At 41.2% G+C, this 26,415-nt stretch overlaps 1 protein-coding gene across 1 annotated transcript; it reads left to right on the forward strand.

Annotated features, from left to right (window-relative positions):
- Positions 1-632: 632 nt before the first annotated feature.
- On the forward strand, positions 633-24,688 carry PLEK (pleckstrin). Its single transcript, XM_008147519.3, has 9 exons — positions 633-750; positions 10,801-10,956; positions 11,219-11,400; positions 12,998-13,089; positions 13,683-13,867; positions 15,537-15,641; positions 20,622-20,705; positions 21,532-21,601; positions 22,970-24,688. The coding sequence occupies exons 1-9, from the start codon at positions 709-711 to the stop codon at positions 23,104-23,106; spliced, it is 1,053 nt and encodes a 350-aa protein (XP_008145741.1). The 5' UTR covers positions 633-708; the 3' UTR covers positions 23,107-24,688.
- The last annotated feature ends 1,727 nt before the right edge of the window (positions 24,689-26,415 follow it).

Below are 26,415 nucleotides of genomic sequence, written 5' to 3' on the forward strand. Positions count from 1 at the left end.
TTAGCATTCTGTGTGTCAAATGGTCCTCAGGCTGACGGGAGGCAGCAGTACCCTGGTAAGATCTCTGCCTTCTTTTCTGGTTCTACCTTTTCCTGCTCTGTCACCTTGAGACAACCGCTTACTTTTCTGAGCATGAGTTTATTTGATGTCTCAGATAGAGACAATAGTAATCTTCCCCCTGTGGATTTCTTGTAAGGACCGCAATCAATGAGGCTGGCTGAACAATAGCGGGTAGAGTACTTGGCATAGAAGTGGGCATTCGTTTAATAGTAGCCACCTTTGTTATGCTAACCTGCTGGTTGTAAATTTCTTGGAATGTTTATTAAGCATTTCTAGGATCTCAAGAATAATTTCAAAGCCAGGACTATTTCTACTAAGAAGGTTTTCTTGTTCATTTTTCCTCTTCTTTTGACCATTTTTCTTCTATTTAGGAGAATGGTTTTCCTTATGGTGATACAAATTTACAGCTGTGCGTTTAATAGTCTCCAGCATTAGCACAGAAGGGGTTGTTTCTCTCTGCAGTTCCTTATTCTGATCTTCCACCCCAGTGAGGGGAAGAGGATGTGATCATGCGATCGCCAGCCAACGGGAAATTGTGAAAGGGACCTCACTATAGAAAAGCAGCCCACAAGTGCCTCAGCTCTCAGAGGAGGTTGAGCGTCTGAGAGGACTTGTCTGAGAGCGGACCCAGCTGTCTGTCCATCCAGCATGGAACCAAAGCGGATCAGGGAGGGCTACCTGGTGAAAAAGGTAAGCCAGAAGTGCCACCTACCAGGGTGTCACTGGAGAGAGGGTTGGGGAGGATTAGAGTCCAGCCTGCACTCTCTGTGCACTCATTTTAGAAATGTTGAATGCTGAACTTATTGGGTTGAACTAGGAGAGCATCGCAGCAGGTAAATGTTCAGGAGGAAACCAGTACAGGTTCCACTTCGTTCTGGTTCTTAAAGGTGAACTTACTCAGCACAGTTGTCAGCAGAGCTTGATCTTGTGGGACTGAGAACTCCAGGCTACAGGGTCTGGAAGGCAAAGGTCTAAGGCTCTTTTCAAGAGCCACATATGCCTGTTATGACTCAAACTCTTTTGCTGTAGAGGTTATTTGGAGAGACTATTCAGTTGTTATTTAAATTCCAATTCCCCTCCTTTTTATTTTATTTTTTTGAGGAGAGAGAACAGAAAATGGTTAAAGATGAGCTGATATAATAATACTCCAGTTGTAGTTTATTACTTGGGCTTTCTTCTTAGAATTGGTACATTAAAACTCTATCTTTTTTTATTGGCCTGAAATCATTCACAATTCTTAGTTAATGTATATAACGTGCCATTAAAGTGGTAGGTAGAGCACCATTTTAGAGATTGGAAAATAAGGACACAAGTGCACTCAGCAATGCTTAGTCTCCCTGGTGTGGCATCAGGAACTTGAATTTTGTTAGTACTGTTGGTTTTTCTTCTGCTGGTGAGCGTATGCCATGTCACTGTGAAACTCTCCAGGATGTTGAGTTCACACTCAGGGCTTATTAGCATCCTGTGGGCAATACCCATATAAATAAGTACAGTCACACTGTTCCAAGTGAGCTAAGCCTGTCGGAAATGAACTGAATTCAGTATGTTCCTTCAGATGCCCAGCTTTTTAATGGAATGTTGTTTGTTGGTTTAACATTTTAGCCAAAAGGTTCTACTTACAAGGAGGTTAAACAGGACACATTGCTGCCTGATTCTCTTTTAATTTAAAGCTGGAAGGACCCTAGATAATCGGGCCTCATTCCCTCATTAACAGAAGAGGAAATTGAGACCCGGAAGCTGGTGGTGACTGCCCAAGGTCACATGGCTGTGACAGAGTTGGGGCCAGAAACCCACTCTTTTGAGACCTGAGTTTCTGATTTGTGGCCCTGAGCTCAGTCCAGTACACAAGGATTTTTCTTAAAGTAAACTTAATCTAAGCTAGGATTTGTAATGCATCTATGGTAGTGAGAGGTATGAATGGATGAGGGAGACTACATAAATGCTCAGTTTGTATTTTCTCTAGCTGGCCATATTTTGAAACATCCTTTGGAAAAGACACACATATGTACACAAAGGTGTATGTAGATTCTTTGCAATAGGCACCAATACTCTTTTTGAGAACCAAAAATAATTAATGTTGACTTACTTATTTCATGATTGCTTTGGTTAGTATCCTGAGATGAGCGGGTAAATGGAAACATTTTCTGCACAGTTTTTTTTTTGTTCAAAAATAACTTAAAAACTGTTTTAAGTATGTATTTTCATATTTTAAACTCTATAAATTACAAAAAAAGAAGACTAAATGTTTAGTAAATGAGTTTGCTAAATTAGAAAATGGGAATGATAGAGTTAGGGTTATGGACTTAAGTTAATAAGTACATAATTTTTAATTTTTTCAGATCATGACCTGTAAAAGGCAATCTAGAAAATGTAACAAGAAAGAAAAATAGTGAAATTTCATATTGATATTTACATCTTCAGTAATTTTTGCATTTATCTCTGGGACCTTTTGAACACTCTGTGTTTTAATGTATTAAGATTCCCTAATTTGTCATTTTTAAGAAATGCTTGCTTCAGAAATATTCTCTTGTTGGCTGCAGAACTACAGCTGAAGCCAGAATTTCCTGGGAAGGTGGTGAAGTTCTTAACTTCTTTAGATGTTAAATTTCATTTAGGTACCTCATATATGGGGTTAAAAATTTTATATAGATACATATATATATTATATATCATGGGATATGTACTGATTTCTGGCTTGGTTGCTAAGTTAATGGTGAAGCAAAGGCCAAGAAAATCTTCCTCTGGCAAGGCTGTGCAAATCCTTGACTATAGTTTTTGACATTAAAGCATGACAGGCAATAATGTATGAAACTCCCTCCAGGCACTTTTTTTTTTTTCTCATGCAGTTTCAGATTCGTAGGTGGTACTAAAAATATCTTTCTCCTTATTCTTCTTTTATGAAATAACTTTATTGGAGATAGAGATGTTTGGGATAAAAAGCTACAACACTAGGAAAACTCTGGTGCAAGGATTTTGTCAAGTCAGAAATCTTGGGATCGGTAATCAATAGGTTTCTGCTTTTCTTTTGTGCAAGGAAACTTCCCACATTTCACAATTCAGGTTTCCTCCTTTGCGTCAGCTAAGATCTTTAAATAGAGATGGTGGTTACGTAAAGGAAGGAAAATACATAATTCTGTCATTTTGCAACTTTCTCATTCTAAGTAAGACCTGGATTTCCTTATCTCAGAATCTTGTCACTAAAAACCAACCAAACAAACACAAAAATACTTAGAAGCTACTATGGGGCCTAAAAACAATGAATGCTTTTTCTCTCACCCTTTAAGTTAATAATCAAATCAACAGAGACAGATTAACAAGAGAAAATCAAATTTTAATGCATGTGCATGGGAATTCACATAAGCGTGAAAATTCCATAGATAGTGAGTGAGTCCACGTTGGGTATATATGGCATTTTTGACAAAGCAGAAAAGGAGTGGGAGATCTGGTCTTAGATTTCAGAAGTGAGGTTGGCAATTCACAGGTAGTTGAGGAAGAGCACAATATACATGGCAGGTGAACAATGGGACATGGGTATCTAAGCTAAGGGGTACCGCCTGAAGCCCTTACCATACTTAATTCAAATTTGGTTAAGGCAGTATCCTAAGATTCCCTTCCTGGAGTAGGTTTTTCTAGCTGAACCTCTTGGAAGGGATAGTAGGGAGGGCTTGACTTTCTTTCTGAGTCTTTTATTTCTCAATAACCATCTCAAAATCAATATCCCAAAAGGCAGCTTCAGGGTGGCAAAACTTTGATCCCCTTCACTACCATGTAGCAGTCAGTTGTTCTATGAACAAGATCTCATTCAATCCTAACCACCCTATACAATAGTGTCCTTACCCCCATCTTACAGATGAGAAAACTGAGGCTTCACAGGTAAAAGGCCTTGCAAGTCTGAAATGGGGCAGCTGGGGAAAGCAATATAGAGTTCCCGCTCAGCCTTATGTGTGGGGTGGGGCATGTGGAGCAGGTTATGCTCATGTGCATAAGCACAGCTTTGAAAAAGAGAAAGGAGCAGGTTACAAATTGGGCTCTACCAAGTCACATCCCAAACCAACCTCATTCCTAGGAGTTTATGGAGCAAACTGTTGTTGATTGTTTGACAATCAATCCAACGGGCACTTCATGTAGCAGAACTGATCCAGATTGTAAGCTTAGAGACTTGGGTGGCCTTTTAGGCTGGAAGAAAGCACAGGAGTTGGGGTGCCCAAGGACAAGTGGGTTGGACAGGAAAGAAAAGGCCCTGTGAGAGGTGTGGTTGAAGGAGGAAAGCCTGGGGTAAAAGAGAGAATAGGAGTCTAGGACTTTTTTTTTTTTTTTCTCACAGCTACGTTGTCTTCTGGACACAATACCATGAAATGGTTTCCAGTGATTTGTACCCATTGATTCCCATCATCTTAATAACTAATAGAAGTGGTGCTTACCTTGCGGCAGGGACAGATTTAAAGCATCAATGCACTTAATACTTATAACAACCCTACAAAGTGGGTACAGCTGTTAGCCTTACTTGACAGACGATGAAACTAAGGCACAGAGAAGCAAAGAGGCTTGCCCAAGGTCACACAGCTATTAAGTGGCATAGCTCGACTGGGACCCAGCCGTGTGGCCTCAGGGTCACAGAGAGCTGTGCCTAATCGTGTTACAGGCAGCCCTCTTGGGCTGGGATTGCAGTGGTTTAGATTTCAAAGCGCTGTTGTCGTGATGGCCGGTACCCAGGATAACCTTATGCCAGAATGATTTCACAGAATTGCCTACAAAACTGTGTAATCCCATCTGCCTATCTGCTAACCACTTTCGAGCACCTGCTACAAGCTGGCCACAGTACCAAGCCCTTTAAGTATATCCCATTTAATCTTTACAAAGTGAGGAGTAGTACAATATTACCTTTATTTTACAGGTGAGGAGACTAATGTTTGGAAATATTAAGTAACTTGCCTATGAGGACTGTCTTCAAATTTGAACTCAAATTCCTAAGACAGAAATCATGCTGTTAAGCACTCCGTACCATTTCTCTATTGCTTACCCAGTATGATTTTATTGAGAAATTGTCCAACCTGGAAGGTTTTATTAATGTAAAAAACATATTAGGGCCCTAACTGGTTTGGCTCAGTGGATAGAGCGTCGGCCTTCGGACTCAAGGGTCCCAGGTTCGGTTCTGGTCAAGGGCATGTACCTTGGTTGCGGGCACATACCCAGTAGGGAGTGTGCAGGAGGCCACTGATCGATGTTTCTCTCTCATCGATGTTTCTAACTCTCTATCCCTCTCCCTTTCTCTCTGTAAAAAAATTAGTAAAATATATTTTAAAAAAACATATTAGGGAATAGATTGGTTTCCTTGCCTTCAGATAATTTAAGTAGGCACAAAACAACCATTTATCTGGGATTTTATACAAGTGATTTCATGGATCAGGTTGGAAAACCAGAAGATACAATTTACAATGCAGCAGAAATAAGGATGTAAATTGATGCAACACCAACTTAAAGCAACACGCCCACGAGTGTGGGAGAATAGGTCATGCCAACTCACAGTTCTGCTTTAGTTACACACGTAGTTTTGAGCATCAGGTAATTTTCCTTGAATTCCAGCTATACGTCAACATCTGAAAAGAGAAGTTGGAGGGAAAGGAGAAGTTAAAGGAGGTGTTCTCACTCCGTGGGAAGTGACTGGGGAGGGGTTCTAAACAACATAATAAAGTTGCCCCAACCCACAGCAGTGAGTCGTGGCTTTTTTCAGTGACGCTGCTCATACTCTGCATCCTTCCCATTGAACTGGAGGTGTCATTCAAGGTCACTCTCCCCCACTGTCAGATGGTGAGTCATTTAAGAGCAGAGACTGTGTCTTACTCATTTTTCCACCCCAACACCCAGGCCAGTGTCTGAAGCACAGGAGTTGCTCTATCATTATTTGTTGAATGAACATGTCTCAGAGAAAGAAACTTGTCTAAATCACAGAAACCAAGGAATCGGGGGTCCATATTACAGTAACTTTTAATGTATGAAAAATTTTCCAATGGGGCATTCATTTTTAGACGATCATGTTAAATATGTTTTAAAACTGTATTTATTTTTGGCTTGTAGGAGAGACTCAAAGGGGTATCTTGAAATTGAGGATAGCCACAGGGATAGTAAGGACAACAGGCTGTTTGGAATAGATGTGTAGAATGTGAGGGTTGAAAGGAGTATTAAGTATTAAAGTAACTTTTAACTGAATTTTCCACAGGAGGCCGCATTTCTTTTACCATTCTGTTACCAAGCATGCTTGAATGCCTCTTGTGTCAGAGAACTCACTAATTTAACTTTCTCTCCTAAGTTATGCGTAAACTGTTTTTTTTCTGAAACCTCCATAATCTATGACAATGTTTGACACCTTTGAAGTCAGTCCTCGTCAGTTCTGCTTGTTCCTTTTTGGGCTAAAACCTACCCAGTTTCTTCAACAATTTCCCAAAAGAGATGCCATCCTGTCACTCTCTTTTGAACAGGCTCTGGTTTACCTGCAGCCTTGAGGTTTCCTAAACGCAAGGTCATTCTCCAGGTGCACCTGATAAGTACAGAGTCCTAGGACATAGGTACTACTTATTGAGTGCTTACTATGTTCTAGATACTGCCGTTGGCAATCTACATGAATTGTTTTATTTAATCTCCCAATAAGGCTGAAAAATAGATAGTAACATTGTCCCCCTTTGCCAGATATAGAAAATGAGGTATAAGAACTTGCTCAAGAACCCAGTGGCAGAACTGGGATTTGAGCCTGGACCACCCAGCTCCAGAGCCATGGTCACCTACTGGTTATGCGCTACTTAAAGTCAGAATATTACTGTCCTCACTTTAGATCTTATGCTTCTATATGGCCTACAATGACTTTAGACTATATATATATATATATGTATATATATATATATATATATATATATATATATATATATATATCTTTATTGATTTCAGAGAGGAAAGGGGAGGGAAAGAGAGATAGATACATCAATGATGAGAGAGAATCATTGATCAGCTTCCTCCTGCACACCCCACACCAGGGATAGAGCTTACGACCTGGGCATGTGCCCTTGGGTGGAATTGAACTCGGGATCCTTCAGTCTGCAGGCCGATACTCTATCCACTGAGCCAAACCAGCCAGGGCACTTTAGGCTTTTAAAAATTTATTATTATTATTTTTTTAGGCTTTAAAGAAATAGTCCACATCAAACTGCTGCTCATAATGCTCCTTTTTGTCTTTTCATGCCCAGTTCCCCAAATCTTTACCAATATATTTTATAAATCTTTAAAAAAATCTTATCAATGAGCAGAATTATATCTTATTTTTGTCTCTTTGAATACTATTGAAGCAGTACATTTTTATGTCTATTGAGCCTGAGTATTTCTTCTCTTGAGAATGGTCTATTTACATTGTTTTCTCATTTAAGGAGTGCTTCTATACATTTTTAATGATTCTAAAGAATTCTTAAAAACATGTTAACTTTTAATTATATGATATATTACAAATATCCATATTTTATTTTGCTGCTTTTTTAATGTACAGAAGTTCATTTTAAAAAAAATATACAGTCAAATATCTCATCCTTTGAGATTTCTTCTTTTGGGCGTTATGCAATGGCAGACTCTTGAGCACTAAATTATACCAGTCCCACGATGATCAACAGCTGTTCACTGGGAAACTTTAATAAACCTGATTCGGCATCTAAAACCCACCCATTGTACATTGTATAGGTTTTCTTCTATAATGAAAAAAGGCATTACAGAAAAATACAAACAATACCTCACCCCTCAATACTTCAGACATACGCTATATATATATTTAAAATGTATTATATCTTATGATTATATAAAATTATAATCATGATTTTATGAGATCATATGTATAACTAGCTAAGCAGCCTGAAAAAGTTGACTTAGATTTCAGAATTACTCAAAGGTACATAGGAACCAAAATAAAGATGGCATCTGAGGGGAAGTAGAAAGAGCATAAAATTGAGAATGAAGAGACCTGGATTCTAGTTCCAGTTCCACATGTACTGGCCAGGTGTAATGTGCCCTGGACATTCCAGGATCACACTTCCAGGTTTGCTCTTGGGTGAGTGCCAAGAGGGTTGGGATCAAGAATGGGTAAGTACAGTTGTAGTGGGGAGGAGGTGCTGTCAGTTTACTGCAGTGAGAAGCTGGTGGCTGTAGCAATGGCTAGGAGAAGAGAGATCCCCGTAATTCCATCATCCTAACCCAGCTAACCCCTACCAAGCCTGGAAGAAAGTTTCCACTCTGCGAGGCTGGCCTTATTTCTCTTGTCTTACAGAGGATCAGCCTTCTCAATGTGCATAATGGCCCTGAATCCCAAATGACACATCCTGCTCTGAGAGTTGACAGACCCCTAAGGCTACATTTGAATTAGAAGTAGCTTTACCTTAATTGCCTACAGGAGGAATGCAGTGCTGGCTGACCTCTCCCAATTTATCCCAATACTAAGGTCAAAACTGCTGAGTGATTGTGGCAGTTACTCATCTTTGAGGGGCCTGAGGTAGAATACACAATTTTAGACTTGTAAGGTATTCATAGTCATTTAGTCCAACATTTTGCTCTTAGCTCTGTATCGTTTTTATTATTTTCAGTATTTTATAGACCTGTTTCTATGTTTCCCTGAAAGTATAGCCTAGATTTTAATATATAGTAGTGTCCTGTGTTGTTCATTTATTTATTATTTTTCCCCAATTATTTTGAAAAAATGTCAAACCCACAGAGAAATGAGAAAATGAGTACGACTACCTGTATACTATTTACCTTGATTTATCAATTGTTAACACATGTCCGCACTTGCTTTCTCTCTCATATCTCTGTATTTCTATATAAGTATGCACACAGATTTTATGAGAATAAGATTCGGAGATCATGCTACTTCACTCCTCAGTATTTCAACATATATCTCCTAAGAATTAGGACATTCTTTTCCAGTTTGATGTGCCATTTTGCACTCCTGCCCACCACATATGGGGATTCCAGTTACCATCGTTGCCAAGTCTTGCTCTTCTTAATTTTTGTAAATGTTAGATATTCTAATGGTGTGTAGAGGTATCTCACTGTGCTTTTAATCAGCATTTTCCTGGTGAATAATGATGTTAAACAACCTTTCAGATACTTTTTTGATAACCTCTTCTTTAAAATTTATTTTTTAAATTTTTTTCTTTATTGATTAAGGTATTACATATGTACCCTTACTCCCTCATTGCCCCCCACCAGTAACCTCTTTAAAAAATATATATATATATATATATATATATATATATATATATATATTATTGATTTCAGAGATGAAGGGGGCGGGATGTAGAGAAAGAGAGATAAAGACATCAATGATGCCTCCTGCATGCCCCCTACTAGGGATCAAGCCTGCAACCCGGGCAAATGCCCTGCCCGGGAATTGAACCATGACCTCCTGGTTCATAGGCTGACACTCAACCACTGAGCTGGGTGGGATAAATTCTTTAGTGAAATGCCTCTTCCAGTCTTTTTCCCATTTAAAAAGTAGATTTTATTTTTCTTATTGGTTTGCAGGAACTCTTTATATTTTGGATATAAGTTTCTCTCAGATAGATGCAAAATAGGAAGGCATTTAACTGAAATTACTTCCTGTGTTTGCAGTGTCTGACCTTGCCCATTTTTTAAGAAAGAAAAACAGTCTAGTGTTAGTATGGATAGTCATTCTGCCTGTGCAACAAAGAGATAGTGGGTTCTAATTTTAAAAGTTTTTTTAGTAACTAAATAAAGGAAACACTTGGACAAGCAAAATGATAGTCCCACAAGTACTTAACCTTTTTGCATAAATAGACTTCCTTTTGGGCAACTGACCTTGATATAGAGGCTCTTTGCATTTTAAGATAAGCCGCAGGGTCTTCTGGGAACTGGATGATAATTCTATTTTGTGGAAGTCATGACAGGGTGACCTCATGGGTCCTATGGTGAGAGGCAAAGAACCTTATTTTCCCAAACTCTCCCAAAATATAGACAAGAAAGAGAGACTTCCTTGATTTAGTCAGAACAGTTAATGTACTGCTACAGGGAAAGTTGACATTAGCCCAAACTGAAAACTTTTCCAATAAGGATTTTCCTAAAATCATGGACAGCAACACTCTGGCATTACAGACCATTTTTGCAAGGGATTTTCATACAACTTAGCCATCCTGAATGCAAGGCTGCTGTATGAGTTTCTTCTTGACATCCACATTCAGATAAAATCTTAGACCACAGGATGGAAGAAACTGCAGCTAGCACGCCACCTTCATGGCCTCCACACCTGAGAAACACACAGCTGTTGGGTCATGTCACTTTCCCCATGAGTCCAGCCTCAGGCATCGGCTACTATTCAGTCTACCTTGGCACTTGAGATAGAATCTATTTGCCATCCCTGAGTTGAACTGAACACAATGGGCAGGGGTGGGAGCAGAAAGCCAACCTGAAATGCACAAGAATAGTAGAGATCCATCCCATATACCCTTGGTAATGACCCATGAGAGGCTTATGGCTGATGATGGACATGCATACAGTTTATCTTAAAAATATTTTTTTAAAGTTCCAAAAGAATGGCAGTCGCTTCTCCCTTGAAGGCTGCTTGCCTAGCACCCTGGTCACACCAATGTGGGTCACCTGAGTCCACACTGGTCAACAGTAGGCTATTTACCAAGTCCTACCTCATCTATAGAACAATTTCAGAAAATATTGTTACATGACTTTTTGTTGTCATTACAGGGGAGTATGTTCAACACCTGGAAACCCATGTGGGTTGTATTGTTAGAAGATGGAATTGAATTCTATAAGAAGAAAAGTGACAACAGCCCCAAAGGAATGATTCCCCTGAAAGGAAGCACTCTGACTAGTCCCTGTCAGGACTTCGGCAAAAGGATGGTGAGTTGACATGAATAGCCGCAATGAATGGTTGGTCAGACACTGACCTTTGAGTCTGTGCATAGCCTACAGTATGATTGGTTCCCCCCTGGACTAGCTCCCTCAGGAGCTAGTCCACCTGCATTCCACTATCCACCCTGGGCGTTTGGGTCTCTCTTGGCCAAGTACTTCCAGGACAGGGTTGGCTCAACTGCTGTGCTTCATTAAGGACCTCAGCCCCTTGAAAAGAATGATTCCTAATGGCATGTATTTTTATTTTTAGTTTGTGTTTAAGATCACTACAACCAAACAGCAGGACAACTTCTTCCAGGCAGCCTTCCTGGAAGAGAGAGATGGCTGGGTTCGAGACATCAAGAAGGCCATTAAGTGCATTGAAGGAGGCCAGAAGTTTGCGAGGAAATCCACCAGGAGATCTATTCGACTGCCAGAAACCGTTGACTTAGGGTGATTTTCTGTGTTTGCTTCCTTCTACCCCTTGTTTTTTTCCCCTTTGAGGAGATGTTCCAGGGCTTGCTTTGGTCACCTCTGAAGGCTGTATTCACCCTTTCACGTCGATACTGGCTCTAGGTGTACTAAGATGTTTACCTGGATCTGAAGGAGTGATCATGGCTTCTGCAAGGCCTAGCAGCTGAGGAGAGGAAGCTACTGGAATATACATTCCATCATTTTGGAAAACCTTGGCAGAGAAAGAGATCCAAAGAGATAAAGAGAGTCAGAGAGAGAGAGAGAACTTATTGCATTTATGAAGTAGCCATAATAAGCTAGTCTTTAAAGAATGCTCCAGCATCTCTAGGTAGGGAGGAAAAGGCAGGGGGTGTGCATCCAAGTATGCAAGGTCTTGAGTTCAAGTGTATACATTCATACTGTCAGCAAGGACCAGTCAAGGTGAACACCCATCCTGGGCAGAAACCCTGGCCTGGTTTAATGTCCTATGATGTTGGCTGGCTTGGAATTGCAGGTGATAGTTGTTGTCTAAAGGTTGTTAGAGGCTCACAGGAAAATTCAGCCCCTGATAAGAACAGGGCTCTTTCCTTCCTGCATGTTTCATATCTCCCTCTATCACATGAGCCTTTTGTTTTTCTTCCTAGAAGAATCATTGCTTCCTGATAGTTTTGCATTTATGTCGAGTATAACCTGAAACAGGAGCCCAGCCAGAAAGAATTCCATGTTGGCTGCTAAAAATGTTTAAGAAGGGTTCTGTTTACACAATGTGGTTGTCCCTGAGAGGGACCAAAGACAAACCCTTTCAGCAGCCTAACACAGGACTTGGCATGTCACAGGAGTTTAATTAAGTTTGTACAATGAGCTTGAGGAGACTTAGAATCTTCTCTCACCAGCAAAGCTTTTGGGTAAAGACCCAAGAACAGGCTCCTGGTCTAGTGTAGCTGCTGGCTGGGGGCATCAAGTGACCACATTTCTGGCCATGGCTGTCAGAGCTAAGTGGGAATGGTGTTTCTGCTGTATGGAACCACATGATACATGAAAGAGGCTTTCTGGTTACTTGCTGGCAGTTTCTCTTATAAGGCTATCTTGAGTTTATTACTTCAAGGACAAAAATGAGAACTTACTATTTTGCCTTGTCTCATAATTTTAGAATAAGAGATAAGCTTGGCTAAAACATTCGCTTTCTTGGAGGCAATGTCTAGACTAGATGGTCTCTTAAAGACACTTGAAGGACTGGGATGTGAAAATCAAGGGACCTTGAAGATGAGTGTTTATGAAAAACTGGCCCTGAGAACCTTAATCCTTGCCACCTAACTTTCTCTCTCAGGCATTGGGACTTAAATCAACAAAGAGCTTAATAAATTTAAGAACTAATAATTACCTCCCTACTGCATTCTGTTGAATGCCATGCTGGACACAGAATTATGCAAATATCAGCTCTGTCCTTTAACTATTTGTGTTCTGGTGGGGAGATTAGGCACAGGGGCCACCTGGGAGGGGAGAAGCTTGTGCTCTTGGCCAGCCCCTCAAAGTCCCTGTGAGAACTTGCCATTCTGAAATGCTCCCCACTCATCCGTCTGTTTTCAACTCTGTGCAGGGCTCTGTATTTGTCCATGAAAGACGCGGAAAAAGGAATAAAAGAGCTGAACCTAGAGAAGGACAAGAAGATTTTTAATCACTGCTTCACAGGTAAAAGGTCTTGCAAGTCTGAAATGGGGCAGCTGGAGAAGGCAATATGGAGTTCGCGCTCAGCCTTACGTGTGGGGTGGGGCGTGTGTAGCAGGCTGGGTAGATGGGGTCATAGGAGGATGACTGGTGAACATGAGAATTGAACTTCTCCAGCATGGACATAAAATGAAGGTTAGAAAAGAACTTTGTTGTCCAAGATATTGTTTTGGAAATGCCAGCTATATCAATCAAAGAGTCATTTTTCTCCCAATAAATGGCATTATGTTAAAATAGACTCAGAGTTGAATAAAAGAATAGACAAGAATCAAGATATATAAGACTTAAGTGCGAGTGGGTAAAGAACTATTTCTTTAATGATGCATTGCTTCTTCAAGAGCTTGTAGATTTAAGAAAAGAAAAACAAAACAAAACCCTTCACATAGTTCCTTTTGTTTCCGGGTATCTATCCCACTGATTTTGTTTTTCCTTCCTGGAATAACAGGGAAGATGAGACAAGTCAGACACGTGGGTGCTCTGGGGCTTTCCAGAGGTGACGGTCAGTGGTTTGTTCTTTGATTAGGAGAGTTAACCTTCCCTCTGATGGTCCCATCCAGGTAACTGTGTCATCGACTGGCTGCTTTCCAACAAGTCTGTTCGGAATCGCCAGGAAGGCCTCATGATCGCCTCCTCACTGCTCAACGAAGGGTACCTGCAGCCTGCTGGAGACCTGTCCAAGAATGCAGTGGATGGGACTGCTGAAAACCCTTTCCTGGACAACCCTGATGCCTTCTACTACTTTGTAAGTGAGAGAAGCTACTTAGCTACTCTTTCTGTAATGGAGACTGCTCTGGGCAGATTCGAGGCTGGGCCACCCACATATGTGAAAGAGAGGCCCAGCCCTCTACCCAGAGTTGTTAGCTGTTTTTGACTTGACAGCTGTCCCCCAGCTCAATACCTGCCACATCCAAGTGAGTCAGTTTAAAGGAAAATATTGTTTACTTGAGCAGTTTTCTTTAAAAGGACTTTTAAAGCTTTACATCTATTCTTATTCTAAGTAATAATTCATTTATAAAAACAAAGAAGGTATAGCAATTAAAAAAAATTGCAGCCTGCATGGAGCTGCCTTTCAAGAGGAGATCTATAAAATCACATTATGCTGATCGTATTTTTCCCCAAATATACATGAAAATATTTAATTTCATGCAAAACGTATGTATTGCATTCCCTCCCCCAATCATCTTGTGTTCCCATGGCTTGCTTACCACAGATGAGGAAACACATGATATTACACAGTGTGGACCTAAACCTGGGCCACGTGAGAAATCCTGCAACAGTGAATTTCTAGGGGAGTTTTGGCAGTTTTGTTTCTATGTGGGGTCAGAGCCCAGAAGTTAGGAAGCTACTTAAGAGCCTTTTACAAAAATGATGGGAATGTCCCAGAGAGAGTTTCATTTCACTTTGGGGGAAGTTCCGCTGTCAGTATACATATTTTTAAGACCTCTAATTTGGCTGCTTATAGCCATTCAAATGTGGGATTCTAAAAATATCCAGCCACAAAGTCCAGGCCAGGCTTATTTCCTGTTTAATGTGTTACTGAGTCCAGGGTATTGGGCTAGAACTTCTGAAGTCCTCCCCATTGAAGGTTTAAAAAGTGGCTCCTCTTTCTCTGTATGATTCATTGCTTGCTTATGGCTGAGCAAGTCCCAGTTCCCTGCTGACCTCAGAGGTTGAGGCTGGGCACCTGCTCTTGGTCTTCTCAAAGTAGAAGAGGGCTGAGTGGCAGAGATCATAATGGAGATCTTGTTGTGCAATGTCTTATAAAGTAGCCAACTCTGCTTTTTAGGATGTGGCTTTGAGGTCCGAAGAGAAGGAAGGCCTTGAAGGAAGAAATGTGCTGAGCTAGACTTAAAATATGTATAGCATGGGGAACCCAAAGAAATGAAAGGATATCAGCGAGATCGCATGAGTGGAAAGAGAGGAAGAGCATCTAGAAACAAGATTAAGGGGGAGGGGAAATGAGATAACCAAGGACAGCCTTTATTTTTTTATTGTTTATTTTATTTATTTATATGTTTTTTAAAATAAATCTTTATTGTTGAAAATATTACATATGTCCTCATTTCCGCACCCCCCCACCCCCATTGACTTCCTCCAGCCTGTCCCCGCCCTCTGCCCCAGGCCTTGACCACTCGATTGTCTGTGTCCATGGGTTATGCATATATGCATACAAGGTCTTTGGTTGATTCCACCACCCCCCCTCCTCGCCTTCCCTCTGAGATCCTAGGACAGCCTTTAAAGTTCAGGTTGGTATATGAACCACTGGAGGAGAAGGAGCCTATCCCAGTGGCTGGAAGTAGTGAAGTGTGTGTGTGTGTGTGTGTGTGTGTGTGTGTGTGTGTATAAAGATGGTACACATAGCAATATGCCTAAGACTGGTAAAATAAACTTGTTATTTCCTTTCCCAATAGCCAGACAGTGGGTTCTTCTGTGAAGAGAATTCCAGTGATGATGATGTAATTCTGAAAGAAGAATTCAGAGGGGTCATTATCAAGCAAGGATGTTTACTGAAGCAGGTGAGTGGCCACTACTATTCCCTTTTAGCCTTTCCCTCTTCTCAGGTTCTTTTCTTTTCTAAACCACCAAACGGTATTTCATTTGGCTGATAGTCAACCAGTAAATGAAACCAGCAGACTGAGAGATGGACAAATAGCTTGGTAAATGATCAAAGAGGCATTAGGACAGGAGGACCGAAGCAGGCAGGGCAGAAGATGCACCTCAAAAAAAGGAAACTCTTTTATCAATATCATGGGAAAAAGAGATGTTTCAAGAAAATTATTGATCTTTTAATTAGCTGGAAGAAATCAGTTGGCTATGAGATGGCATGGAAAAGACAGATATTTCATATTAAAAATACTTCCATTTGCTTATCCCTCCTCCCCCACTTTCCCCCAAAGTAACCAGGAAACAGGAATAAGCCACACCCAGAGAGGAACATCATATATGCTTGAGAGCAAGTAAATGCCATTCCAGCCTGTGAGTAGGACATAGTGAAACCAAATCCAGGGCATGCCTGAGGCCAAGTCTGCAGCAGACGAAGGTCAAATCCAGCGAGAGGGCATGGACTCAGTCCTGGGGGGAAGTCATGTGCAGTTCCCAAGTGTCCGCAGGTATAGGCTAGCATTAGACTGGGAGGCAAGGGCTAGGTGAGCTGAAGAGCTATAGTTAGTTACCAGGTGCCAAGGCATGAGATGCCAAGAGTTAAGGGCTGTGTCGAGTGAGAAAACCAGAGCCAACACCTGGTAGAGGCAGAAGCAACAGGAAGACATGGGAATATCAGGATGAAATCAACTGATACCAGCACATGGTGACACAGAAGCAAAAGGTTTATGAAGCCAAGGCTTTGCCCTTCTGATTGTGCTGTGAGCTGTCTTACAGGCACTGCTCAGCATGTAACAGGGAGAATCTGGTTGCCGTAAGGAGATTTTTGTGCACCGTCTATAGGCCCTGTGGGACTGAGCGATTTGACTTACCTCATAATGGGCCCCTGAACTTTCAGGGCAAAGAAGGGAGAACCAATATTGAGTATATGTTTACTTTTAGAAAGAAGGGATTTGGGCTAGTTGAAATTAGGTATAGATGTGGATTCTGAGTTTCACTAGGGGGAGTGGGGCATTAGTGTGGTAAACCACCTTAACACCAGGGTCCTAAGAAATAGTACAGCAAGGATTTAGAAAGATTTCACAGACTCTTGTAATGACTTTTATGACAGGGTGGCCAGTGACTAAATTAAAGGAAAATCATAGGAGCAAAGCCAGCCTTACGTAGGGAAGATAGACAGTTTGCCCATTGCTGGCTTCCTCTTTAGTTTAATCCTCGCTCTTTGATTACAGGTGCTGGGAGGTGGCCATTAAGACAAAAGTTCCTTAGGAGGGGATTTCATTATTTTCTTATGTTGTTGATTCCTTCTATAATTCTGTATTGTTATCGGCCACTAATGACTGTTCTTGAGTTAGTTGACCTGAGAAGCCTTAGTCTAGAGAGGAGCCCTGAGAAAACTGAACGTGAGGGTTGAAAAGGGCTGAACGAAGTCTGAGCTGGACTGCATAAGTACCCCAATGCAGGCCCTGGATGGTCAAAAAGTGGCTGATGGAAATGGGTGCCTGAGTGCCTGTTGAAGACAGTGGGGACCAGAGTAGGCGTGTTCCATGTTTTCCTTCGCCTTTCTTTACTCGGCCTTTGATAGCTACCGGTTAGCCTTAGCCAGCCCAGTTGATGCACACTCTAATCCTCCAGGGACCTGTTAAACTTGCATGCCAGGCCAATTAGATTAGAGTCTCTGGATTTTATAGCTCCCATTGGTGTGTGGCCAGGCTGAAAACCACAGAGCTAGCCTTTTACCCAAAAGCTAATTTATCCTATTATCAGAACACTACTATTTAAATAACCATCCTTATAAACCTCCTTTAAACACAAAAAAAACCCACAGAAATCTATGTGCATTCAGGAATTCTGTTCTTTTACAATATTCTTTCTTCTCATTTTTGGGAGGCAGGTGGAGAAAAGAACAAAAACCTCTTCTATTTGAATTGACAGCCCCCTTTAATGTTTCCAACCTCTTAGTTCAGTGGTTTATAACCCTGGTTTATATCAGAGTCATCTGAGGGAATTTTCAAAATGTCCTCTTTAAGTGGCACAAAAACTAACCCACCCTGTGTCTACTGCTAGGAGTTAGCCACCATTAACCTGCATAGAATGCTTATCTTGAAAAAGGACACCTGTGCTCGACACCTTAAATGGTGAAGAAGCAGTGTCCAACCGGAGGCAGGCCCCTTCCTCCCCATCTTCTCCTCCCCACTTCTCCCATCCCAGAGGAAACACTAGTAATTCTCCTTGGGGGAATGTAACAAATTTGAGGACAAATGAAATTGGATTATATCCAATATAATCTTTTTAAATATAACTCATTCTGTTGTGACAATGGATAAAATATCTGGTTTCTCAACCAATGTAGATTCTTTGATGAGGAAGGATAATGTGTTATACGTGTATGTTTTTCTTGTATCTTCTTGGTCTATAATAGGCAAAAAACACTTGTAGGATGAATTAAATAAAATGTAAGTAGATTACTTTGACAGAGCAGCAACAATTCTTAGAAGCCCTAGGCACCCATTGCATTCCTTAAAATCCCTCAGGAAATGCTCATTAGATGAAAGATGTTCAGACAGAACAGCAAACTCTTCAACTTGTCACATTGTGATGCCAGTGAGGGCTTAAAGGGATTATGGTGGAGTCAGGGTTGGCTGATTTCACATCTTCCTGTTACCTTCCTCTTCTATTGACTCATGAGAAGTTGGTATTCACCCTGTTATTTCATAGGAGGATATGCCACATACACAGATCAGGATAAAATGGTGTGGACCGAAACGTTAGTGTCCACATCTTATGGGCAACATCTATTAAGGCAAAGAGCAGAAATTCATAAGAACTTTAGAAGTTGATGCTTTGCAAAAGCCATTATGAACGTGAAATAGCAGATAGAAATATTCTGTATTCTCCCATATGACTTCACAGAGTTCCTGGCTTCAACCTTCATGCAAGTAAAAGACTCTTTTGAGATGAGCTCCTTGACCAAATAACTTAGACCCATTCTTTTTTTTTTTTTTTTTTTTTATTTATTTATTTATTTTTAATTTCTTTATTGATTAAGGTGTCACATATTTGTCCTCATCCCCCCATTCCCATCCCACCCCTCTCCCCACGCATGCCCCAATCCCCTGTTGAACTTAACCGTTGGATAGGCTTATATGCATGCATACAGGTCCTTTGGTTGAACTCTCCCCCTCCCCCCCACCCTCCCCCTACCCTCCCGTATCCTCCCTCTGAGGCCCGATAGTCCGATCGATGCCTCCTTGCTTCTGGTTCTGTTCTTGTTCCTCAGTCTATGTTGTTCATCATTTCCTCTAGATGAACGAGATCAAATGTCACTAGATATATACTAATAAGAACTGAATGTGAGACGAGCAATAATATTTATGCTGACAGGCAAATGAATCAATATGTAGCGAGCTTCCCCCTGGACCAACAGTTCTTTTGAGACCCAATTTCGATGTCCAGTAGTTCCTTATGTGTACATGTCAGCACTGACCCCTCAGCTCTGGATGGTGGACAAATGGTGGTAATGGAGGTCTGACTCCCTCTGGTTTTAGACCCATTCTTGAAAGCCCCCTTTAAGCCCCTCTGACCCGGAATTATAAAGGAGGCACTGTTTGCTAAAATTGTAAATGTTTCATTGCTTTCTATATGCATACAATGAAAAAATATTGGAAAATTCATTTATGTGCCTGTCAATGTGTGGAGTGTTAGAGAACAACATTCTTCGTATTGGCAAGATAGAAACTCCATATCTTTTAATCTAATAAATTTTTGGCTTCTGATTTATTTAAGTCATTTGAATTTCTGTGGGAAAGCATGCAATCAGTTTTATCATGACATTTTAATAAACTGCTATAAGCTAATTGAAATAACTGGGAATTCAAGGCAATAGACATGAAGCACTCCCCTGTGCTAGGCACAGTGCTGGGCATTGGAGGACCAAAGACAAACAAGACACAAATTCTGCCCTCAAAACCCACAGTTCAAACAGTGTCAGTGTTTAATTCTATTGGAAAAGGCCAAGTTCTATTCTTCTTTCTCATCACATCTGGCACAGCAGCTATTCCTTCCCATTTCCTTTGCTGCTACCTGATGTTAGTCCCTGATAATTTTATGCCTGAATTATTGTAATCATTTCTTAATGACTTTCTTTTTACCTTATTATCTTATCTTGCCCTGGTTTATCTCTAATCTAACCAGCTAGTCCATCCTGTATGTTGTCACTACATGGATCTTCCTAAAATGTGATTGTAATCTTTTTACTTCTGACTCAGCAACAACCCCACCTTTTATTTTTATTAATTCTCTTTCCACTTTTCCAAACTTGACTTGATTGTTCCTCATGACCCTTGCCTTCTAGTCTGACTGCTCTTACTGCTGTTTTGTTGTCAATTGTCTTCTCACCTATCTTTTTCTCAGCCAGGTGGATAGGCATAAGACTTTCTTTGACATCCAAACCCCAAATTACACATCTCTCTTTTAATTTTTTCAAATCCATTATCTATACCAACTATTTCATTTGGATACTTGATATTTTATTTTCCCACATGGACTATAAACTCTATGAAGAGAAGGGACATGTCTTAAATTAAATCTCTTTATAGCCCCCACATTACCTAACATAGTACATTGCACATACAGAGTACTGTTTTGTATAATATCAAGTTGGAAGGCAATCTTAGAAATAATTTAATCTATAGTTTAATGACATTCAAATTGTTCATGGGCCACCGTGCTAACTCTCTGACAAAGATCTGGGTTGGGGCCTGTTTCTCCTAGAATTAGTATTTCATCTTTTTTTTTTTTTTCCAATTCAGCCAAGATTTATTTTGCAAGTGCTATATATACAGAGTGATGCCAAGAACTCATCATTCCTTTTCTTATGTTGATCCTGGATATAGGGGCATCGGAGGAAGAACTGGAAAGTGAGGAAGTTCATTCTGAGAGAAGACCCTGCATATCTGCACTACTATGACCCAGCTGGGGTGAGATTCTGTGGCCAATAAACCCATTCTACTGGAAGCCTCCACTGCATCTGCTCATGGGGCTTTCCACTCCCATTTCTGCTTTGCTGATATCCCCTTCCCCTCTTCACCCTCCCACTTTTATTTTTCTGCCACCTGTCTCTGCGGTTTTCTACCTCCTCTTATTTGCAAAGATTTGAGATCTTAGGCTTTGAGCATAAGCTCGGGGATGGAAGAAAATATCTAAATTGTCATTTATTAGTCAACTCAACAGAGTTTGTTTTATTTTCCCTAATTTAATATTTTCAGAGGGATTCAACCAGTTCAACACTTTGTTCCTGGTTTAATATGCAAACAAGTGTTAGTTTCTCTTCCAGGCCAACTTGGATGAAAGCATTGTTTAAATTTAGGCACTTAGGCTGTTGAGTATTCAGAAGGGGGCTTTTCCTCAATGAAATGAGCCAACTCTGAAGTGTAAAGACAACTCCATCTGGGTTGGGTCCCCAGCCTCTTCGATTCCCTCCCATGAGGGTTAGTTGCTTGAGGCCAAAGAGCTCCGGAAACATGCAGTTCTCTTGTGGGACATGATGATTCAGCCTTTCCACCTCCCCTCCCACTTTCTCCAGATATGAAGTTAAGATTGACTTGTATCTCCTCACCCCACCTCCCTGGGTGAGGTGATGGGTGGGGGACTTGGGAGGGGTTTCTTTTAATTTTCTTCTGCTCTTATCTATTTTGTGGGGCCCTGATCTATACGAGAATGAGTGTGTGGCTTTGCACCGACAGGATAAGGTATATCCATACCCTGTATTTTGGAAACGTAACAAAGGACTCCTCTCTCCTCTAGGGGGAAGATCCCCTGGGAGCAATTCATTTGCGAGGCTGTGTGGTGACCTCAGTGGAGAGCAACCCAGATGGTAAGAATGAATTTTTGTTTGACAGCGGTGTATCTACTTAGGTTCCCTTTCCACTCATGGGCATCCTGAGCCAACAATTATCAATCATTCAATTAATCAGGCATAAGCATGAATGAATTTCTGTTTAAAAACCTGGGAGAAACCAAGAGCTATTCTTTCCCAACTGCTGCCCTGGCTCTGTGGGTCTTGGGGAGTTGGAGAGATTTTGTGGATGCCTTGGGTAAATCTCTGAGCAATGCTGAGAAAAAAATTCTTCACATTAGAACTGGCTTAAGTGGAGAAACTTGTTACCTCCTGATGCATGTAACTGAGCCATGACATTCCTTAATGAGAGCCTTTTACACACCAGGAAATCTCCCACAACCCAAAGAACATTTGCAGTGTGAGGAAGGTGTACTTGGGTTATAGTTAGGTCTGTGCTAGCCGGTTAGCAGCATGGCCTTGGGGGAATCACCTAACTAACCTGGGTCTTAGTTCTTCCTCTGAGAATGAGGGTTTTGCATCAGATGACCTTGGGGGCCCAGATCACAAGTCTATGATTTGGTGCATGGAATAAGCATGTTGGTGTAGATTGACTTTTCAGGTGTGGGGATGGGTGGTATCACTGTGGAGGTGTGGTTTAGACATCCAAACCTTGATTTTATCTGGTTGTTTTGGGGTTTATGATGTTATAGAGATAGACAGAAAAACACTACAGTTGCAAAAGCCTAGATTTTTTTTTTTTTTTACTACCCCTGCTTAATCCCTTCATCCCATAGAATTCTGCTTTAGTTTTGAGGCAGAGATTTTAAGCATTGTCACAGAATTGGCCAGTTTACTGCCTCCAATCTTTCAGCAAAGACTCTAACTTAGCCCTTGACAAAAACAAGTTCAGGCTAGTTTAGTGGTACTGGTGATGGGCCTGGCTATCTACCTATTTCTTTATTTACTTACTTAATTACTTATAAATTCAAAAAACTATTAGAGTCAGCCCTTGATTTATATTATGAGTAGAGGAAATATTCATTAGACACTGTTAGAGGTTACTCACTACTTGTATGCAAAAGTGAGAAATTTAGTTTGTAAAAGAAAATGTTTCTCCTTGAGTGTTTCAACTTATTTCTTACACACACACACACACACACACACACACACACACACACACACATATACACACACACAATCATACTATGTACCTGTCTATAGAAATACTATATATAGTTATACAATAAATATATATGATCATACAATGATGGTAAGCTTGAAAACCACATATTTGATTTTCTTAGAACACTCAGAAAACTGGAATTTCCTTCCTTGCAGAAGGAGGGTGAACTAGGTGGCCTTCTGATGCCCATGGGCACTGTCATTCATGTTTTCTTTCACCAGCCAAGAAAAGTGAAGAAGAGAACCTCTTTGAGATCATCACGGCCGATGAAATTCATTATTTCTTGCAAGCGGCCACCCCCAAGGAGCGCACCGAGTGGATCAAAGCCATCCAGGTGGCCTCCCGGACTGGGAAGTGAGGACACACCTGCAGCTCCTCATCACCCTCCAGAGGGAACCCCCCAAATAAGCTTGGTCCAGGATCTATTCACTTCTGGAGACACATCAACAAGAAAGGGCCCAGGGATGGGAACTTTTCATCTGCGGGGGTTCTACATGCAACTAGCCACATGCCAGGCAATGTCCACCTGCACCCCACCAGATGGCTCACCGCAGTCTCTGCTACTCTTCGTGTCCCCCAAGCAGATATAGCAAGATATGTGGAGTTGGCACACAGCTTAATCTCTCAGGCCCCTGGTTCCTCTTCTGGAAAATGAAGTGAAAGCCTTGAGGTCCTCACTAGCTTAAAACCCCAAAGCCCCATGATTCTAATACCCACCGTCATCCAGCTGCTGTCCCTTCTTGACTAAGTCTTGGCCTTCAGAACCTGAAACAACTCTCCCTTTATAATCCAACAATCTGTACTAAGAGGACTAGGCATAAACCGCATTTGTTCTTTTCCACTTCCTTCCCTTGCCCTTGGCCACAAGATTATATATCAAAATGAAGGCGATCTCTTTTCTTCCTCCCTCCCTCTACCCAGAAACGTCCTGAGAGCCAGCAGTGCAGCGGTGGCTTTCAGGGTGAAGCCTTTGTTCACGTACTAGAGCCTAGAAGGTTATTATGTCTTCTGTGAAAAAGACCCAAGGAGGCCCGGAGTAGCCGAGGTCTTTTCCGTGCCTTACAGCCGCTCAGAGCAGGCGTTTCCCACTCCCACTCCAGGCTGATCTGAGAGGGCCTACCTTTGACCCTTTCAGGAGCATTTCTCTATCATTTATTACCATTAGGATGGGGAACTCCAAATCTTTGAGATTGTTTCATTTGAATGTTTGCAGGAAAAAAAAGTGACCATATGGATTCCCTAAACAGTTTCTCTCCATGGGTGCAAGGCCTGGACAGCAACCTAGTAATGTGTGCCCCCAACCCCAGCTCCAGGGTGCAGGGGCTGGACCACAGGCAGGCAGACAGGGTGATGGGTTCATATAAAGACAGCACTGAAGGGACAGAGCTGGTGGAGGTGGCCGTCAACATGGTTTGGTGCTTTCAGTTCTCCAGTGAATGACACTGTGGTTGTGCCTGAGCTTTAAGCATAAGCTGTAGCAGCTCCTGCTGGGCCTCCGAGGGGCCTCAAGGACCCACTTTTAACCAGACTAATCTGACCTCTATTCAAATCGGGGACCAGTTTCCAATTTTTGTTCGTGTCCACTAACTGGTGATTCTAATCCAAAACTGAGAGATAAACTGGGGATGTGTGCGAAGATGTATTTCCCAATTTCAGATTTTTAATTCTAAGGCCCCAGTGAAGAAAGGAGAGTAAAAAATTCTTCCTAATTGTATCAACTCTCTTCCCTCCCCGAATTTCACACAATATCCATGAGGCTATTCCTAGTCCCAGATTGTTTTAGCAATGGAAAACGGGCAAAAGACTATCTTTCCTCTGATTCTGTAGTAATCTGTTTTCTTAGAACAAGCACAGTAGTTTTTCTACATTCAGTGTTAAAAGTATTTATTAATATGGAATCCACTTTATGTTTTCAAATAAATATGACTGTGTTTAGGGTCTTTTGAATGTGATAATTCTGATGTTTTTGCCTCCCATTAATGACTCTCCTTTTCTACAACCCACTTCCATTTACTGAGGACAACACCATTTATAATCACTCAAATTATCTCGATGACTCTATGATTTTAAACAAAGTCAGTCTGTTCTAGGAATAATAAAAATAGGGGGCAATAAAGATAAACCATAAGCCTGATTCACTAATTTTTAATTTATGAGACCTTGATTATAATGTTCAGGCAAACAAGAGTCCACAAATGGCCATTAGCTATTAAGGATGCAGAAACTATTTATATCAGGGAAAAATAAGTTTCCTATTGGAGGGCTGCTGTGTGTGGTTGAGCTGCTCAACCCCAGAAGGCACTATTCAGACTGGAGTCTAGGTGACTGGCGCCCTAGGATTTTCATTACACAATCTGCATATTTGGATACAGTGGTCTGTAGAGAATGCAGATTGTTATCATGGCTTCCTCACACAGCAATTCTTCCTGGTGGAAAGAAGGGGTCACTTTTCAAAGTCGATATTTAGAGTCTAAATAGATGTTATATCTGAACCTTTTTGGCTAAGAAGTCTGCCCAGGCCTTCAGACTAATAATAGGTAAATCCACATGGGTCCTAGTCCCAGAGTGATAGACATTTGCCTCAGTAATGTGGATGAAGGAATATACAAACTGTCATTTTCATTTGAAGAACATTCAAAACCAAAAAAGAAAGGCTGCTTGGCATTTACCCAGGATTCCAACTTAGATGGGAGTGGGATAAATTGTAATATAATCAAATGTAGAATAATTATTAAGAAAGTGCATCATGTGATCAACAGAAAAATAAAGCATTCTATCTGAAAAATCTAACACCTCTGTGGGGAAAAAATAGAAGGGGCATTGGGAGGTGAGAATCTTACACACAGAGGGAGAAGACAGTGCTGATTTAAGGAGAGATGGAAGCTCTTTATACACACAGACACATACACACGGACAGCGACTGAAGTCTTCCAGCAGAGGATGACTTTCAAAAGCAGGACGAGGAACTTGCTTAGATTAAAAGGATGAACTGTTTCCCAGTGATAAACAGAGCACCGGCATCATTTCCTTTGCATTTGGGGGGAGCCTACTATAAATGAGCCCCTTTCTGCTGCCACCCCACGTCAGCCTTTGGGTACAAAGAAAACCACCAAAGGAATTCCTTAAGATTTCAGGTTGCAGTTTGTGTTCTCTGAATAAGGAGTTTCACAGCTGAGTATAGTTGATTAGGAGTCGTCAGAGGGGGAAAGGGTGGGACAAAGAGAACGAAAGGAGAAGCTTGCTTTAAAAAAACAAAACAAAAAAACACCCAACAACTTGAAATGATAGTTCTCAGTGATTTTGGCTCAGTTTCAGGGCAGAGGGAAGGTAAAATTCAGACCCTAGCGGAGGAGAAAAAGGAGAATGAGTAGAGAGTATTTATGATACAGTATTTGCTACCTAGTTAAGATTCAAGGGAACAGTGTTTATGGGAAGGTGGTTTGATGCAGTGGGAAATGCCCTGGTTTAAAGCCTGGAACCTGTGTTTGAATGCCCAGTCTGTGACGTACTGCATTTGCACCATCTAAGAGTATCGACTTCTTTACCCCTAAAATGAGAATAATAATGCCCCCCTCATAGGGCTCTTCTTAGGACTAAATGAAATACTACCTGTAAGTTACCTGGCATGGGTGGGCACCAGACAGATCCTAGTTCCCTTTCTTCTGAC

This window comes from Eptesicus fuscus, chromosome 16 (assembly GCF_027574615.1).
Source record: "Eptesicus fuscus isolate TK198812 chromosome 16, DD_ASM_mEF_20220401, whole genome shotgun sequence".
Classification (NCBI taxonomy): domain Eukaryota; kingdom Metazoa; phylum Chordata; class Mammalia; order Chiroptera; family Vespertilionidae; genus Eptesicus; species Eptesicus fuscus.